We start from the raw sequence: 18,101 nt of genomic DNA on the forward strand, positions 1-18,101 counted from the left end.
CACACTGGCTCTCAGGTGCAAGGTTCCTGTGCTGTTTTACAGGAGTTATGTCCTCTTTTCCCATATGACTACCCTAAGAGCAGTGTCCCCCCCCCCCCCAGGGAGTACTCAAGAGTAAGAAGTACCGGCACCTCTCCTTTTTTTGGTGTGACGCTTACTGTAATAACTTCAGGATGAGTTCCAGCTTCTATTTTTCTGGGGCGGGAGGGGGGGGGGAGAGAAGCACTGCCTAAGAGTACACATATATTCTTATATTGCTGCTGCACACTCTTTGATGTGAATAGCAGCAATAGGAAAAAACAAAACTGAAAGGTGAAATAGGTTTTGAAGGAGCATGTTATATCAAGTTTGTTAAAAGAATAACAGAGCGAGCAATCAAGAAAGTTTGTTTATAATGTTGAGAAGCTTTGCATTTGAGGGCCGTGAGTAATGTGGGGAGGGGGTATGGGTATATGGTATTTATATGCACTAGGCAGCTCTCTGTAGATGATGTATAGCCAAGACCATGTTGCGTAATCCTATGCATGTTTACTGAAAACTAAGGCTGCAATCTTAACCCCACTTAACTGGGAATAAGCTACACTGAACTCTATTGGATGTACCTTTGATATCTTTGAAAGTCATTTCCCCTAATATGATGCAACTTTGTGTGTTATTTTCACTAAAATACACTTTACCCTAGAGCAGGCTTCTTCAACCTCCAGATGTTTTTGGCCTACAACTCCCATGATCCCTAGCTAGCAGGACCAGTGGTCAGGGATGATGGGAACTGTAGTCTCAAAACATCTGGAGGGCCAAGGTTGAGGAAGCCTGCCATAGAATATGTATTTCTGTACACATCAAATACTTAGGCTGCAAATCTAAACACATTTACTTGGAAGAAAGCGCCACTGAACACAGTTACTTCTGAGTAAACATGCACAGGATCTCGCTTGTAGCTAGGCATTTAATTATATTACTTTTGATTTACTGTATGAATTGAATCTGAAGCCACAATGCCAAATGAAACAGCTTTGCAAACTCAAGAATAATTACTGGACGGTACTTGACCTCTGCATAATCTGGCTGGCAGATATAAATAGCATTTATTTGAACCACAGTCTATAAGAATAGCTATGATTACACTAATTGCAATGCAATCCATTCCTTTGATTATTCCCTTCCCCTCCTAAAAAAAAAAAGCCCTGTGAACTATTTAACAGGCTCACAAAAGTTGCTATTTGGTGATGACACTCAAAAATAAACTGAAATAGGAAACATTAAGGTTGGATAAAATTAGCACAAGAAGAGTGCATAGAATAGGATAGTAATAAGATACTGTGAAAAGACTGCTGCAATCTGAAACTTTGACTGTGAACTGGAGCCAATATAACTTCTTGTTCCTGATTTCATTGACAATTGTGGGGTTATATTTTGTGTACTTGATTGAAGGCACAATCAATGGGACCTGTTCCGGATTGGCACTTGATTAATAACATCCAGCCACAAAAAAATTTTTTACATCACCTCGACCTTTGTTTTAAGAACAGATTTGTACCAGCTGACGCTGTATAAAAGGATTACTGATTTACTCATAGAATTTGGTCAAACTGTAAAAAGTGAGCAGTGGGCAGTAATGAGGCATGTACTGAGTCTTTTGTGTTACATAATCACCATGTCAACTAAGCATTACAGAAACCGCTATCATCACATTGCTCCAAATGCAGATTATAGTCTGGAGAAATGGCCGGAAGCAAAGGAGAAAAAACATCTGTGTTGCTTAATCCGAGGGAACAGAGGATGTAATAAAGAGGAGCAGGAGAGGAGAGCAGTAGAGGTAAAAGGTGAGGCAATCCTTAAGAAGGCAGGTACACATACAAGGGGAACAATGACAGTAGGTGAGATTGGTGACCAGAAAAGTCAATTTAGGGTTTAGATGGACTTTAAGTACAGGCAAGTGTGAAAAATACATTCAGAATGATTCAAACATTTGGAATTTTTATTTCACCTAGCATTATCATTATAAGAAAGTAAAGCTAATGGATTACTCTTGTACAGTTTTTTTAAACTGGGGAACAATGCCAGGGAAGGTGTGTGAACCATTACTTAAGTGCAAGACTAACATTTCTGTAAGCAGCCCTTCTAACTTTCAAGTATTATCTGGCCAGATAAAGCAGCATCATTTGCAGTGCTTCTAGAAGCTGTGATTTGTTTTTGGGTTTTTTTGCAAAAGAATGAATAGGGAGTTTAATCTTGTGAGCTTAATCTCGAACAGCCAAAGCTTTACTTTCCAGTAGCAGAGATCAATGATCATGCAGAAAGAAACTGTGGCCAGTGCCCATTCTCTAAAGTGCAAATAGTAAACACACCAAAATTAGTACATCTTACAGTGGTACCTCAGGTTAAGTACTTAATTCATTCCAAAGGTCCGTACTTAACCTGAAACTGTTCTTAACCTGAAGCACCACTTTAGCTAATGGGGCCTCCTGCTGCTGTCACGCCACCGGAGCACGATTTCTGTTCTCATCCTGAAGCAAAGATCTTAACCCGAGGTACTATTTCTGGGTTAGCAGAGTCTGTAACCTGAAGCGTATGTAACCCGAGGTACCACTGTATAGCTGATGCAGATATTTGGGACACGGAGAAAGCACTACTTAATGTAAAAACTTCTTTGCTATTGAGAAATATGTGTAGCAAACTGCCTGGTGCATGTAATTTCCTACAGAATTGTAAATTGCAGGTGTTGAGTCTGTGATTTAGACTGGGAGTGGAGCAGAGGGCAAAGAGTTAAAGCCCTCCAACCCCCATGCCAGGCTAGCAATCTGAATCAGGGCCCCCACACCTGTAAATTGTTCTTGTTTTTAGAAATTGTGCAATTGGTAATTGTGCAATGGGCATCTTGTCTTGTTTGAGTCTTAGCTGTTGTTCCCGAGATGCCACAACCGCTACACTCCTTATCTATGCCTTCGCAGACATTTCCCCTCATGCTATCGCTCTGATCTATTCTACAGGCTTTTTAAGTTCACAATGCTGCCATAGGTATGTTTCTAGCTCTACCCCTCATACAATTCATGATCTGTTCACAACATCCTCTGCCACAAGGTGTGGTGATGAGGACTTGCTTTGATGGTTTTAGAAGTGTATTAAATAAACTCAGCGGCTTTTATTTGCTTCTTTGATTGATTGATTGATTGATTGAGTTATACACCACCCTTTATCATAAGATCTCAGGGCAGTTCACAGAATAAAATAAAGGATAAAAACTAGTAAATAAGTAAAACAGAACGGTAAAACAAGGTCCTCTGATGAACGCAGACTCTGAGACACTTTATATGGGGAGAGGCGGTCATTCAGGTATTGCAGTCCTGAGCCATTTAAGGGTTTATATGTCAAAACCAGCATTTTGAATTGGACCCAGAAACTAACTAGCAACCAGTGCTGTCAGGCCAGGATTGGTGAAATATGCTCTAACCGTCTTGTCCCAGTGAGCAACCTAGCCACTGAATTCTCCACCAGCTGAAGCTTCCAAACCATCTTCAAAGGCAGCCCTACGTATAACACATTGCAGTGTAACAACTAAACAGGAACACATAGGCAGGGCTGGCATCTGCACCTGACACCCTTGAGAAACTGCCTTGATTCAAATGCCAGGGCAGCATGTCTTGCCTGCTCTGTGTTCCCATTATTATTATTTTTCTACCCCTCCTCGTTTTTATTTTTCTGGCCCAGCACTCTGAGCAGTGCCAGTCAGCTGGATCTAGCCATGCTTTTGATTTCCCTCCTCTCTGGGGCACTGTGGTAAATTAAAGAGGAATGTATACACAGCTGCCCAGTGCTGCTTGGAGCCATAGCAGCCAACCAAGTTCAAAAGGGCCGAATGACACAGGGCATCAAGGCAGGAGCCAACCCTGCACCCAGATTCAGAGGTGGCAAGCCACTGAGGGCCAGTTGCTGGGGAGACAAATGAGGGAGAGCCTCAGAGTTCCTCTGAGCATGTTCAGAGCGCACTGCTCAAAGGCAGTATCTCAGTGGAAGCACCAGCCCTGAGATGAGACCCTATGGCAGAGGAGCCATAGTTCAGTGGTAGAGCACCAAACTTACTTACTTACATTTATATCTCAACTTCCCTCTGAGGAGCTTAAGGTGGCCTATGTAGTTCTCCTTCTCCCCATTTTAGCCTCACAACAACTCTGTGAAGTAGGCTAGGCTGAGAGTGAGTGACTGGCCCAAGGTCACCCAGTGAGCTTCCCAGCTGAGTGGGGATTTGAACTCTGGTCTCCCAGGTCCTGATTCAACACTCTAACCCCCTACAACACACCATGTTTTCTTTTCCTCCTTCCTACACCACTTTGTGAACACTCATGTGCTCTTTATGGTTGGATATATTTGCTATATCTTCTTTTCCACAGGCTGAACGAGCCTCGTGGCAAAATGAAACCTCACCTGGCTGACAGTGAGAAGGACAACAGTCAGAGCAGAGCATGTGAGAGCTGGGAAGAAGCTGGCAGAAGCCAGAGGCTGAGAGCCACGATGGATTCCTGCTTGAGTCCAAGGCTGCGACTATGGGAGAAGCAAGACCTTCCAGGGTGTTAATGCTGTCAGCCCTGGATGTACAGTGGTGCCTCGCAAGACGAAATTAATTCGTTCCACGAGTTTTTCCGTTGAGCGAGTTTTTTCGTCTTGCGAAGCACCACTGCAGTTAAACACTAACAACGGCGGTGAGGGGCGGGGAGAAGCATGGCAGCTGCCGCAGCCGGTACCTCAGACTCACCCGCGCCTTGTGGCCACCGCGCAACGCGGCTGCTGGAGGGCGGCGGGGCACAGGAGCGCGACTCTGGCTGCAACGCTGGCTGCTGGCGGCAACGGCTCTCTGAGAGGAGCATGCGAGGGCGGTGGGCAGTGGCGCGAGGCAGCTGGAAGGTCGGCCGTCAGCCGGAAGGTCGGAGGGAGCCGGAGAAGTCATCAGCCGGAAGGTGGGAGGGAGCCGGAGGAGCGGGGAAGCGTGCGTGCGTGCGTGCAGTGACTGTCGCCATGACAGGAGAGGCAGGGCTGTTTCGTCTAGCAAAGCAAGCCCTTAGGAAAATCCGTCTTGCGAAGCACCTCAGAAAACGAAAAACCCTTTCGTCTAGCGAGTTTTTCGTCTTCTGAGGTATTCGTCTTGCGGGGTACCACTGTATATATGTGTAAATAAATGATACACCATAAAGATACCAGAGTCTATACCATGGGTAGGCAAACGAAGGCCCCAATGCTGGATCCGGCCCAAATGCGTGATAATTTTCTGGCCCACAGATGGTCTGGGAATCAGCATGTTTTTACATGAGTAGAATGTGTGCTTTTATTTAAAATGCATATCTGGCTTATTTGTGGGGCATAGGAATTTGTTCATTTCCCCCCCAAAATATAGTCCAGCCTCCCACAAGGTCTGAGGGACCCTGCTGAAAAAGTTTGGTGACCCCTGGTCTATGCTGTCCCTCATTATTCCAAGGAAACCAAACCCTGGGTATTGCGCCCTCTAAGGCAAGTATTATGCCCTCTCACTGGGGCCTCCATTGCCCTGCTGGAGCTGTGGGGCAGTGGCAGGACATGTGTGTGCTCTTCCTTGAGCTGGGGGGTGCCACCACGGCCACAAGTCTCACCATCCACCCATCTCTTCCACTGGTGCTGGACGCCGTGTGGCCAAGGGATTCAAGGGCTCATCCTCTCCCAGTTCCTGCTCAGCCAGCGTGCTGCTCAGGTGAGGCAGGCGGGCAGGACAGGGAGCAGCTGCAGAGGTGTGCCTAAATTTTTTTGTGCCTGGGGCAATTGCCCTGGTAGGCCCCCCTTCCCCATGCTATGCCTCTGCCTGGAACCCCTGGAATTTCTCACCACTTGAAGATTGGGGTAGCATGCAACAGTATATAAAGCATTTTGGCCACAACGCCTGAAGAGAGGGCACAGCTACCCAAAGAATTAAATCAGCGGTATTTGGATGCAATGACCTGCCAAGGAAGCTGCAAGATGAGGCAAGGGAGGATACTATATCTGTTTAGGTATGTTAAGGAATGCTATTAGAAAATTGGGTAAAGAATGTAAATAACAATTATAGCATCCAAAACTTCCCAGGACAAACAATCTGTTGGGGGAGGGATTTTGCTTTGAAATTCCCTTGCTATTACAACATTAGCAGGCTTTTTCACAGGCTTGTTATATAGTACATTTCAATTATTAATGTTTTTAATGTTTTGGTGGAATAATTTTTATTGTGCATTTTAATTATATATGGATTTCATAATTGATCTTATAGTTGTAAATGGGTTAGAAACCACTTAGGCATATACATTTAATAATAATAATAATAACAACAATAACAATAATATAAACAGAAAAAATGATGTTTATTATAAATCATCTAAGTCAGAAATGAGCACTGAGATAAATTTATGAGGGTGAGATAAATGATTCAGAATTTAGAACAGCCAAAAAAGAAGAAAAAGTGGCCAATTGCAACCATGCACAAATAATGTATATATAAAAATATAGAATAGACGTAAGTCATTTCTACCTGCACAAATAATTTACAATAGAAATAAGTATTTTCTATTGTAGATTATCTTCCCTGTAAAATAGCTATATCTGTTATTTGCATTTACATTTAACTTGTAATATTGGGGGGGGGGAGTGTTTTACGGTATTGTCATTTTGCATTAAATGCATTATTATAGGTTTTGTATTTCTAAAATTAAGGGCACAATCTGAACCCTAGATCTGTCAGGGTTATGGGGTTAAGAATCCAGTGGATCTCTGGCTGAGCCAGGATGTTCCAAGCTCAGCCAGGTTACACCAGAATAACTTCCTCACCTGGCCCAAGCAGAAATATGCCAGCATCTCTTGCCCATCCTGGCTCAGCTGGGACCCAGCATGGCCACCTGACCCTGGGAACCCAGCAAAAGTTGAGCCATCACAAAGGGTGGTTTAAAAAGCTTGTTTCTCCTAGGCTTAGCTCTGCTCCTGAACAGCGTCTGGATCTGGCATAACTTTTGCCAGCAACGCTGCAGCTAGGATAATTTACACTGGCTCCCCATAGTTAGGCTTGCTCCCCCAATTCATTACATTGTGGCTTATTGTATATTATTTCTGCAAAATGGCAATCCGTGTTTGGTTTTCATTGCTTTTGTACACAAAAGAGCTATCTCAGTCCTTGTTGCTGTCCTTGGTGAAGCACACAGCTTCCAGCTGGATACCCCCCCCCCCCAAAAAAAACAGATTAGGACTGTGGCACAGAGGAGAGAATCTCACCTTTTTAACCCACCCAATGCCACGCCTGAGGCTGCTGTTTGCCCCCTGAAGGCGCTGTTTGCTGCATCATTTTCTGCTGGGGATTCCAGTACGCATAGTCCCAGTGGAGAAGACTCCCCACAATGGCCTACCCACCGTCATCCCCTTCCGCTGCCCTGCCCTAGATGAACTTGAGGGGCAGGGGAAGTGGATGCTATGGGCAGTACTCACTGGGCCAAGATGAGCAGAGCCCTCATTTGCCTGTGAAGAGGGATGTTAGCTTTTGCAAGAACTCTGTTGGAAAGCTTGCAATATCCTGATTTCCTCCTTTCTTTCTTTTTTTCAACAAATGTTATTAAAACAACTAGAAAAGGTTCAAAAAGAGCAATCAGGTTTATAAAAGCCTGGAGCACACCCCCCATGAGAAAATGCTAGAGTGTTCAGGGATTGCTATTTTTTAAAAGGCGGTGGGGAGAGATGACTAAAGGAGAATATGACAGAGGTTTATCAAATTGCGGAAGAATGTGTAGAGAAGTTTTTTCCTCTCTAATTAGAACTCAGGGTCACTAATGACGTTGGTGGGGAGTTAGATTTAGGACACACAAGATGAAGTACTTCTTTACACAATGCATAAATTTAAAGTATTTGCTGCCACAACGTGTGGTGATTATAGCTCTTGGCTTAAATGGTTTTAAAGGAAGATAGGACACATTCATAGATGATAAATCTGTCAGTGGTTGTTAGCCATTGTTCAAAGGGCCCATGCCTCATAACAGGAGTTGCTAGAGGGAGGGTGGTTGTTTTCATGGCCTGCTTAAATATGAAACAAGACGTTGGACAAGTCTACTTATCATCTCATCCAGTAGGTCCCTTCTTATGACAGCCCAATTACTCCTGCTTTCAATTTGTGGCACACTGTGATCCAAATAACATAAATTAATTGGGGATGGTAAGAAGGCATGGAGGGAGCAGGTTTGGGCCAACAGGTTATATTTAAATACCCTTTGGTCCCTAGAGCCTATAAACCTATAATCAGGATTCCCAGATAGAATATTGGTTTATTGTGGACATTACAGTGGAAGGTGTTACTGTAACAGCTACACAGCAGTGGCTGCAAACTGTTTGGGCCAGTGGGCACATTATCCAACTGGGAAAACTGTTGTGGGCAACACACACACACACACACACACACACACACAACCCACACCCTATTCTACTGGATACATGCTTCTTTCAAGTTTAATCAGTGGAAGGAGGAGCACCAAAGAAAGCCTCTGTGGGAACACATGCCCCTGCAAAGGATGATGATGATAATTATAATTTATTGCATATTAAAAACATGATAAAACATCAAACATTAAAAACTTCCCTAAACAGGGCTGCCTTCAGATGTCTTCTAAAAGTCAGATGGTTGTTTATTTCCTTGACTTCTGATGGGAGGGCATTCCACAGGGAAGGCGCCACTACCAAGAAGGCCCTCTGCCTGGTTCCCTGTAACCTCACATCTTGCAGTGAGGGGGAACTGCCAGAAGGCCCTCGGATCTGGAACTCAGTGTCCGGCCTGAATGATGGGGGTGGAGACACTTCTTCAGGCATACTGGGCCGAGGCCAGGTCAGCACCAACACTTTTAATTGTGCTTGGAAACGTACTGGGAGTGAATGTAGGTCTTTCAGGACCAGTGATGTCACGATGTCATGATGGTGACCCCTCCATACAGTGGCTCCAAAAGGATTGATGCAGTGCTGCTAAATTATCACCAGGCATGCATGCCTACAAATGGATTTTGGTTGCAGATTGGATGAGCATATGAGCCATACGGCAAACAGCATTGTCAACCCAGTACTGTAATTCATACAAGGGAAGTGTCAGACAAGCAGCTGCATCACTGCACTGTCTCTTTTCTTTTTTTCCTTTCTGGGATGGTTCCCAAACTGGCAAACCTGTGGGGCAAACGACTAAAGACAGAAGGAACCCAAATATCCATCCATTTAACCATGCCAAAGACATGCTGCCCATCACAAGTTACCCTCCCAAATCCACCTGTGCAGTGCCAAGCAAAAGGCAGGTGCAATTCAGAAAGATACCTCCTGATGGCCCAGCAAGCTTTAAAGAGCAGAAAACCAGAAGGTTCACCAGCCAATCTTTAGAGACAGGAATTGGTCTCAACCATGGGATCAGTCAGATTCTCAGAGTGAGCCAGAACGTTGGGCATGGAACGTCAGCAAGTAATTAATGAAGGCAAGAGTGCCTTTGAGCGCGCACAGAGTGTGATTCCCCTTGCCACACAGTAACCACAACCACCTTCCCATACTTCTGGGTGGTGGGGTGGTGGAAGGTACAGCATGCACTGAGCTGCTCCCTTTTCCTCCTTTGGCAGAGTCCCTAGGCCTTTGGGCTACTTGAAAGATAAGACATTCCACACGTGAAGCCACTTCTACGCAGGACAGAGCTGCACCTGGACTTCTGCCTGTCCCGCAACTTCTAAAGGCCACAGAAGCCCTGTAAGAAACGAATAGGAAAGCAGAGCGGGAGGGACGTCAGCCAACCCCGAGGCAGCAGGTTTCAGCGCTGGCCCTCAACTCACCTTTGCAGCCACAGCAATGGGGAGGCGGTCCTCCTGCTGCCCCGGCGAAGCGCTCAGCAGGGCAGCGAAAAACAACAGCCCGAGACACCAGGAGCCGGGGCGCGCGGGCTCCTTCATGCCGCACGGCGCGCTTTCCCCTCAACTCTCTGGCGCGCGCTCTCCCTCTCGGGTCCTCCTCTCTCTCTCGCCTTCTCAGTGCCACAGGTCGCGCGGTCCGCAGCTCCGTCCCTGACAGACCCGCTGTCACCATTCACGGACCAGGCGCGACGGCTCCTCCTCTTGCCACTTTCCCTCAGCGTCGAGTGAGTTCCCCCGACGGTGCGGCGGCACGGCGCTGGCGCCTCTCTCTCTCTCGCTGCTTGCTTTGCGCCCCCCGAGAGAGGTCCGCGTATGGGCAGCCCCTCGGGATAGCCCGGGGCGGGGCCGAAGCTGCGGGAAGGCGCGTGGAAGCTGGAGGTGCGAGAAGGGAGGGGGAAGAATCGAGGGCGGGGCGAAGCAACCCGCAAAGAGAGAGAAGCGAAGCGCGAGAGTCGCTTCACGCCTGGCTTGGCGGCGCTTGCTTCGCCGGGGCCGGGAGAGCGCGGCGGGACGCCGAGGCGCGGAGACGCGAGCGGCTCCTCAGGGCTTGGTCCCCTTGAAGTGAGGTACTTCAGAGACTCTCGCGGGAAGGGAATGCGTGGCGCGCGCGGGGAAGCGAAGGTGTCCAGGGAAGTGGGGCGCGTCTCGTCAGGCACCTGTGGCGACGTTCTCTGCGGGAAAGGGCGTCTTTTCCTCTCAGCCTTTTTCTATGGTGGTCCTTCAGTTTCCACCCAGGAACTTCCGAGCCCTAAAAAAAAGACTCTTGGATAAAGTCCCACCGTGATACTCCCCCGCCTCCCCCCCCCCCACGCCCCCGGCGGAGCAGGTACGGGAGGTAAAGCAACATAACCGTCAGACATTCGCCTAAGCATCCAGTACAGCTGGCCGCGCGCTGGGATCTTTGCTGGCTTTCCGGAGTTTGTTTCCCTGTCAGGCAAAGGATGAAGTAGGCTGTTGCCTGTGGGCGCTTGGATAAAAAGGTGGCGGGGGGGGGGGCGCATGTCAGGCAGTTTCTCGGGTCCGTCAGCAATAGGTAGTAGCTATCCCATACGGGGATCAAACCTGCAACCTTGCGTTATCAGCGTCACACTTTAGCCAGCTGAGCTATCTGGAGGTACATAATTCACCTTGCGGAATCTAAGGCTGTCTGGACCTGGTTAGTGACTGGCTAGGTGACTGGCTGGGATCTACATTGATGCCACATCATGTTCCAGGGCAGAAGAGAGGCAGGATATAAATGCAGGACAATAAATATCACTAGGAAGCTTGGTATGTATGCTTACAAAGTACCGTAACTCTTGCACTGCAAATTGATATCTGAAGGGAGGCATCTCAAATATTTTTGCTTTACTAACCTGCATAGATATTCAGCTTTCTCCAGTGCTAGGGTGGGGCTGGCAAAGCACAATCTGAGCTCTGCTTCAGGCAGCAAAAAAACTTTGGCCCACCTAGAGGCACAATTTCCACTGACTTTCCAGGTAGAGACTGGAAACATATCAGGCATACTGAGCCAATGCACATGACATTGTAGGCCGACACGGCTCCAATTAGTCCCAGATGGAATGGCCAATGGTCAGGGGTGATGGGGAGTTGTTGTCCAGCAACATCAAGAGAGCACCATGTTGGCTACCCCTGATGTAAGATATACAGGCACTAGGCCAATCCTACCAAGGCAAGCAAAAATAATATGGCATAGAGTGTGATCACTGGCCCATGTCGCCCAGTATTGCCTATTTGAACTGGAAGCAGCTCTCAATGGGGTCTCAGGCTGGGGCTGAGCTGCTACTTGAAATTCCGAAAGCTGCATTGACCCTGGATAGCTATTGAGTTGAGCGTGGTTGCAGTTGGTTGAGCGTGGTGCAGATATTGCCAAGCTTGCAGAGACTCTGGGGACAGCTGCATATTCCTGCATTGCAAGAGGTTAGACTAGATGATCCTCAGGATCCCTTCCAGCATCTATGAAAATGCCAGTGGTTAAACCTGGAACCTCCCATTAGCAATTCCTGTCTAGCAGCAGCAATCCACGCACATAGCACAGTCCAAAACTGTAGTGCAAGCGTTACCACACCCATTATAGCATCTGTTCCTTTCCTTTGTGTACCATCACTAGAATGGCCTTGGAGCATGAGCAGTCTGTTCCATCAACCCCATTTTCACCCCATGAACCAAATGGGTAACTTGAAGGGCTGGTGTTCTGGGCTGCATCATCTGTGGGGATTGATCCCTGCATACTCCTGCTTTGAGAAGGGGGTTGGACTAGATGATCCTCAGGGTCCCTTCCAGCGCTTATGATTCCGCGTGCACCTCAGTGTGCAAAGGAAATATTGCAGTATTTCCTAATCTTTTTGAAAATGGCTGTGGACGATGCTTGTGTGTGAGGCACAGAAGTGTGTCCTGAATAAATTTATGTCAGCTTTTCTTCTGATATCTCAGTCTTCAAGGGAGATACATTTCAAGTAAGCAAAGGATGTTGAATAGAGAAGTTAAACCAATAGCCTCACTTTGAAGCAATTTATGTATAAGTACATGCTACATTAAAAGTGACGCGGGTGGCGCTGTGGGTTAAACCACAGAGCCTAGGACTTGCCGATCAAAAGGACAGTGGTTCGAATCCCCGCGACGGGGTGAGCTCCCGTTTCTCGGTCCCTGCTCCTGCCAACCTAGCAGTTCGAAAGCACATCAAAGTGCAAGTAGATAAATAGGTACCGCTCCGGCGGGAAAGTAAACGGCGTTTCCATGCACTGCTCTGGTTCGCCAGAAGTGGCTTAGTCATGGTGGCCACATGACCCGGAAGCTGTACGCCGGCTCCCTCGGCCAATAAAGCGAGATGAGCGCCGCAACCCCAGAGTTGGCCACGACTGGACCTAATGGTCAGGGGTCCCTTTAACTTTACCTTTACATGCTACAGTCCTAATTTTACTGAGTTGGAATATGTACATTGGCATGATCATGTCTAGGAATTGAAATACCAAGTCAGTTCTTGGTGGGGTGGGATGTGCAGTCTATCTGGAGGCAGGTCACTTGGGGACCGAAGTACATGCTATGTGTGCTGTGTGATCACACTGAATGTTAGTTTTAAGCAGGTGCTAAAGGGGTGGGTGGGTAGGGAGTTCTGATCAAGATTAGGCCCATGGCATGTGGGGAATTACCCTTAACTCCTGCATTGCAGTCCCAAGGAAAACATCCTCTCTCCCCAGAGCTGCTATCAGCACAGTGCATTTAACATAACATATAGCTTGGCATTTGGCTTTGCAGACATGACAGCTGCTAGGGAATAGCGTCCATTGTGCGTCTATATTTTTAGTCTGAATCCTTATACAGAACTGCTACTGGTCTACTGGAAAAGAAACAATGTGAATTTGTGTGCATAACCATCCCTTTGTACACCATTGTATCATATAATGGGGTGCATTATATCAGTGAGTTTTATGTACATTCTTAAAAAAATGTACAGCTCTTCAGCGTGCCATGTAACCTGTTAACTTGCACAGGCTCACATGAATAGTCCTTTATGAACATTAGCTTTTCACTGGAATTTACCATGGGGCTTATAGCAGTGGCTGTTCCTTGGCCTTCAGCGCCAATCGATTACTGCCTTTGACCACAATAGCAGAAAGATTTGGCCTTGACTAACACGGCCATTGAGTTACCCTGTCATTTCCCTGCGCACAACAGATTGAGCTGTTGCAGCAGGTGCAGTAAGATGATCCTGCTGTCTTGTCTGCAAGGCTTTTTGCATTAACTGATCCAGGGAAAGAAGGTGTTACTTCCTGAAAACCAGCCTTGAGTACAAATCGGGAACGATGCTTCCATTTAAGAATGACATGCTTCCAGTAGTCCCCTCCTGCTCTGTTCTATTTAATATTAAGCTATACTTGCCTGTGTTTTTCATGCTTATATTGACAATGCCAGAGTCCTATGGACATGTTATCCCACTGAAATCTAATAGGCTTAAAACACATTTCAAAAGAAGTATCAATAACCATGGACAGCAATGGTAGCATACTTTCAGCACCAGCGGATATATTTGTATTGGTTTGCTAAGTGCATCCACACACCATGATTGTGTATCTAGGGGAAAGCTGGGGTAGCCCACAGTTCACAGTGGTTAAGTCTCTCCTTGGGATTTCTGAAGAAAGTGAGCACGGCAATGTCTTATAAGTAGAGTTCCCTCGAAAATGGTCTGGAAACTGCCAGATGGTCCAAAATAGGGCAGCATCTCGAATGGGCCGGCCCCACCTTATTACATCAATATTTTGTCATCTGCACTGGCTCCCAGTTTATCTCCAGGCTCAGTTCAAAGTGCTGGTAAAGCCTTAAAGAAGCTTGAAGCCAGGTTGCCGGAGGGCTTGTCTCCTCCCATACATCTATACTTGCCTAGGGTCTAATACAATATGCAGAGGGTCTTCTCAACTTGCTCTCCTGACACCAGTTGTGGTATTTGCTGCACTGAGTGAAGAATTTGTAAATATATTATTCCAGGGGTCAGCAAACGTTTTCAGCAGGGGGCCAGTCCACTGTCCCTCAGGCCTTGGGGGGGCGGACTTTATTTTGCGGGGGGATGAATGTATTCCTATCCTCCACAAATAACCCAGAGATGCATTTTAAATAAAAGCACACATTCTACTCATGTAAAAACACCAGGCAGGCCCCACAAATAACCCAGTGATGCATTTTAAATAAAAGCACACATTTATACTCATGTAAAAGCATGCTGATTCCCGGACCATCCGCAGGCCGGATTTAGAAGGCGATTGGGCCGGATCCGGCCCCCGGGCCTTAGTTTGCCTACCCATGTATTATTCCTTCCTTTTTATTTTTCAGAAACACAATAACATTTTAGGTTATTGTTGGTATTATTCTTTTCTTTTTTTCTAAATTTCATCTACTTTTATTCTGTTTTAGCTGTTTTTTGATGTTTAGGTTATTTAGGTTTTTTATATTTTATGGTTTATGGTAGTATTCCACTATGTTTTACTCAGAGCAGAGCCATTGAAATGAATGAACATGATTAAGTCAAGTCTGTTGATTTCAGTGAGTAAAAATTGTGAACCACCAGGAGAACCTTTTGCTAACTGGTAGTAAAGAGATGATGCAAGTAAGTAACATTAAATAAATCCTTCTTGAAAGATGTGTTCACCTCCACGACTATGTTTCTAGTGCAATCCAGACAGATGTTGTGAGTAACAATGCCCATCTGCTACTATTTTCTTTTTGGAAAAATTAGACTGCTGTGAATATGTGAAAGAGTAAGTTGCAGCTGCCCTCCTCTTCCTTCTGTGTAGACTCACTGGGACATGATTTTGGGGTGGGGAGCATAATAAATAGATATATAAGATTATACACTGTGTGGAGAGGTCTGTCTCATAATATCATAACTCATCCTCCGGCAGATGGAACAGACAAGACCAATAGTGGAAAGGCAGCTACAGCACATGCTATAGAGAGAAACAAGGGGCAGATGATGCTCATCAAACCAGGAAAGGTAGCCCATCTAGAAGAAGGAAAATTCTGGTCCTAAACCTCCACTGCCTATACTTATTTGTGAGGAAGGCTTTGGGAATAAAATGAGTACCAAAAACTACCCAGGCAGGGCCCAAACAGATATATTAAATCTGTGACAGAATGCATCTAACTTCTCTCTTTTATTTTAGCAATAGAAGCCTTGGGGTCCACAGAGGAGGGTCAGGAATATAGCACATGGGAATAGGGCTTTAACCTAAGGTTACCAGATTTTTTTCAATTAATCCAGGGACACTTTAAATAAAATGAAATAATTAAATAAATACTATGTTCGGGACGTTGATGCTGCAGCAATGGTGGTGGCTGCAGAGGGGCGGCCACCGCCTTGACCTCAACCGCCACGTTTCCCCTTCCTCTGAGGCTTCTCTCTCCTTTTTCCATGAGCCTGGGAAACCCCTGAGTTGTTGGTTCTTTGGTGGTGGTGGGGAAGCGGTGCACGGTGGATCAGGCATGGAAGGCGGAGAAGGAGGGCCGAGAGCGGTGGCAGCGGTGAGGCTTGGGCAGCGCGATGCCTCCCTTCCCATCGGAGCAGCCCCAATCCCATTCCTACTTGCGTGTAAGCAGGAGGGGGTGGGGATCCCTCAGCTGGGAAGGGAGGCTTCCCGTTGCCTAACTGAGAGATTCCTGCCCCCTCCTGTTTGCACGCAAGCTGTGATAGGCAGCATGAAGCTTCCCTTCACAGCTTAGTTGCTGGGGTCAGGGAAGGTGGAGGCAGCCCGGAAGCTGCATCTTAGAGCCCCTGCACCACCATCATATGGGGACTTCTGAGCAGCTCCTGAAGCCAGCCAGAGCCAGCTGCTCCAGGCTGCTGAGACTGTTTTTCCCGGGGACATTAGATGAAATCCAGGGATGAAATTTGTCTGGGGACTTATTCGCAAATCCGGGTACTGTCCCTGGGAAACAGGGATGTCTGGTAACCCTACTTTAACCTTTCCCCTACATTGCAATTCCCAATGAAAAAGAAACCTCCAAATCTGCTGTGAGGTACCAGTGGAGCTGTGGCACTGTGGTCTCAACCACTGAGCCTCTTGGGCTTGCCAATCAGAAGGTCAGCGGTTCAAATCCCCACAACGGGGTGAGTTCCCATTGCTCTGTCCTGCCAACCTAGCATTTCTAAAGCACGCCAGTGCAAGTAAATAAATAGGTATCGTTGCAGCAGAAAGGTAAATGGCATTTCTGTGCACTCTAGTTTCCATCATGGTGTTCTGTTGCACCAGAAGCAGTTTAGTCCTGCTGGCCACATGAACAGGAAAGCTGTCTGTGGACAAATGCTGGTTCCCTTGGCCTGAAAGTGAGATGAGTGACACAACCTCATAGTTGCCTTTGACTGGACTTAACCATCCAAGGGTTATTTACCTCTCTTGAAGCTAACAGCAGCTTCTCAAGGAAAGGGTTTAATGGAATCATGGTTTGGGGTAAAATATTAACTCCCCCTTGCCACCTGCCATTCCTCTATTGTTAAAGGGGGGGAATAGACATGTAAAATAAAGTATTATATTTATTATCATATCTGTTTGCTTTAACTCTAACTCATAGCTGAGGGGAGATTCAAACAGAGAACTTTTTAATTCGTAGCTCGGGCTCTTAACCCCTATATCAAACCAGACATGTGGCCTTAAGCTTGATCCACAACTCAGTTCCAGAAACATGCTTGGATTCTGATAAATATTGGCTAGTTCCACAGAAGAAATATTGGCTAGTTTCCACATGCCAAAGGGGCTTTCAACTTGAGGTTTTCAAGCAGGAGCATTTGCTGTACTGCTTGATAAATCTCTTTTGGAACTGAGGTTAGTTTCGAAACCAGTTTGTCACATGACAGTGGAGACTGCTGTTTAAAAGAAAGTATGTTAAGAATCCCACTAAGCATGCACAAAGTATAATTAGAGAAGGTTTCAGATCCAGGTCATTTTTGAAAAATTAGGAAGATGCCTTATGCCAGATTTTTTTTTATCCTATCTAGGCTAGTATTTCCTACTCTGACTGGCAGCTGCACATCACCCAGCAAGCATCCCACGATCCTTTTCTTTTTTAGCTAGAGATGCCAAGGATTGAACCTGGTACTTTCTGCGTGCAAAACATGCACTCTACAACTGGACAATGGCCATCCCTATAAAGATGATGAGCTACTGGGCCAGATTTAACTAATGTTTCCTACTAGCAGAAGCAAGTACTTCCGCTAGCACAGCAGGGCTCCCCCTAATCTCTCCAGCTGTTGCAGAGGATTGAGAGGACCTCCAAAACAGCATGTGGGGGAAGGAGAGGAGATCATTCAATCAAGTAAGCTGAAATGCTTGTGCTGATGGAACCATTGCTGCAAAACTATGTTTATTTCCTCCCTTTGTATCAGGCCCTTCATAATTGCTTACAAAAATGCATCCCTTTAACCCTCATGAGATTTGTTTCATGGACAAATGTTTTGCAAACATCAAGCAAATCATTCTTATCTGTTTGTGTTTGTTGGTCCTTGAAAAACAAATTTATATTAGCCAGATAGTGGGATCAAAATACCTAGAACAGCTGGACTTCATACACAGGAAACCTACATGGAAAACAAGTGAGCATTTGAGCCATGATAATAGAGAGCGTACAGGGACCCGGGTGGCACTGTGGGTAAAAGCCTCAGCGCCTAGGGCTTGCCGATCAAAAGGTCGGCGGTTCGAATCCCCGCGGCAGGGTGCG

The 18,101-nt window shown here is 46.3% G+C and overlaps 2 protein-coding genes across 8 annotated transcripts in view; one reads left to right on the top strand and one right to left on the bottom strand.

The window, feature by feature from the left end:
• The window catches only part of COL4A3 (collagen type IV alpha 3 chain), a 97,230-nt gene extending 87,056 nt beyond the window's left edge, over positions 1-10,174 (bottom strand). The window contains exon 1 of one of the 2 annotated variants that reach the window (XR_014511855.1): positions 9,822-10,115. Coding sequence is in view for 1 of the 2 variants with exons in the window: in XM_083442563.1 (XP_083298689.1) it covers positions 9,822-9,938 (117 nt within the window). In the remaining variant the exon portion in view is untranslated. Of the gene's footprint in view, positions 1-9,821 lie in introns of both variants that reach the window. The other variant, XM_083442563.1, reaches the window with a different exon arrangement.
• COL4A4 (collagen type IV alpha 4 chain) overlaps positions 10,029-18,101 on the top strand; it is a 72,573-nt gene continuing 64,500 nt past the window's right edge. For 5 of the 6 annotated variants that reach the window (XR_014511854.1, XM_083442557.1, XM_083442558.1 and 2 more), the window contains exon 1: positions 10,334-10,465. The gene's annotated coding sequence lies outside the window, so the exon portion shown is untranslated. Of the gene's footprint in view, positions 10,124-10,333; positions 10,466-18,101 lie in introns of those variants that run through there. The other variant, XM_083442562.1, reaches the window with a different exon arrangement.

Source organism: Podarcis tiliguerta (genome assembly GCF_965153285.1).
Source record: "Podarcis tiliguerta genome assembly, chromosome: 5".
Lineage (NCBI taxonomy): Eukaryota > Metazoa > Chordata > Lepidosauria > Squamata > Lacertidae > Podarcis > Podarcis tiliguerta.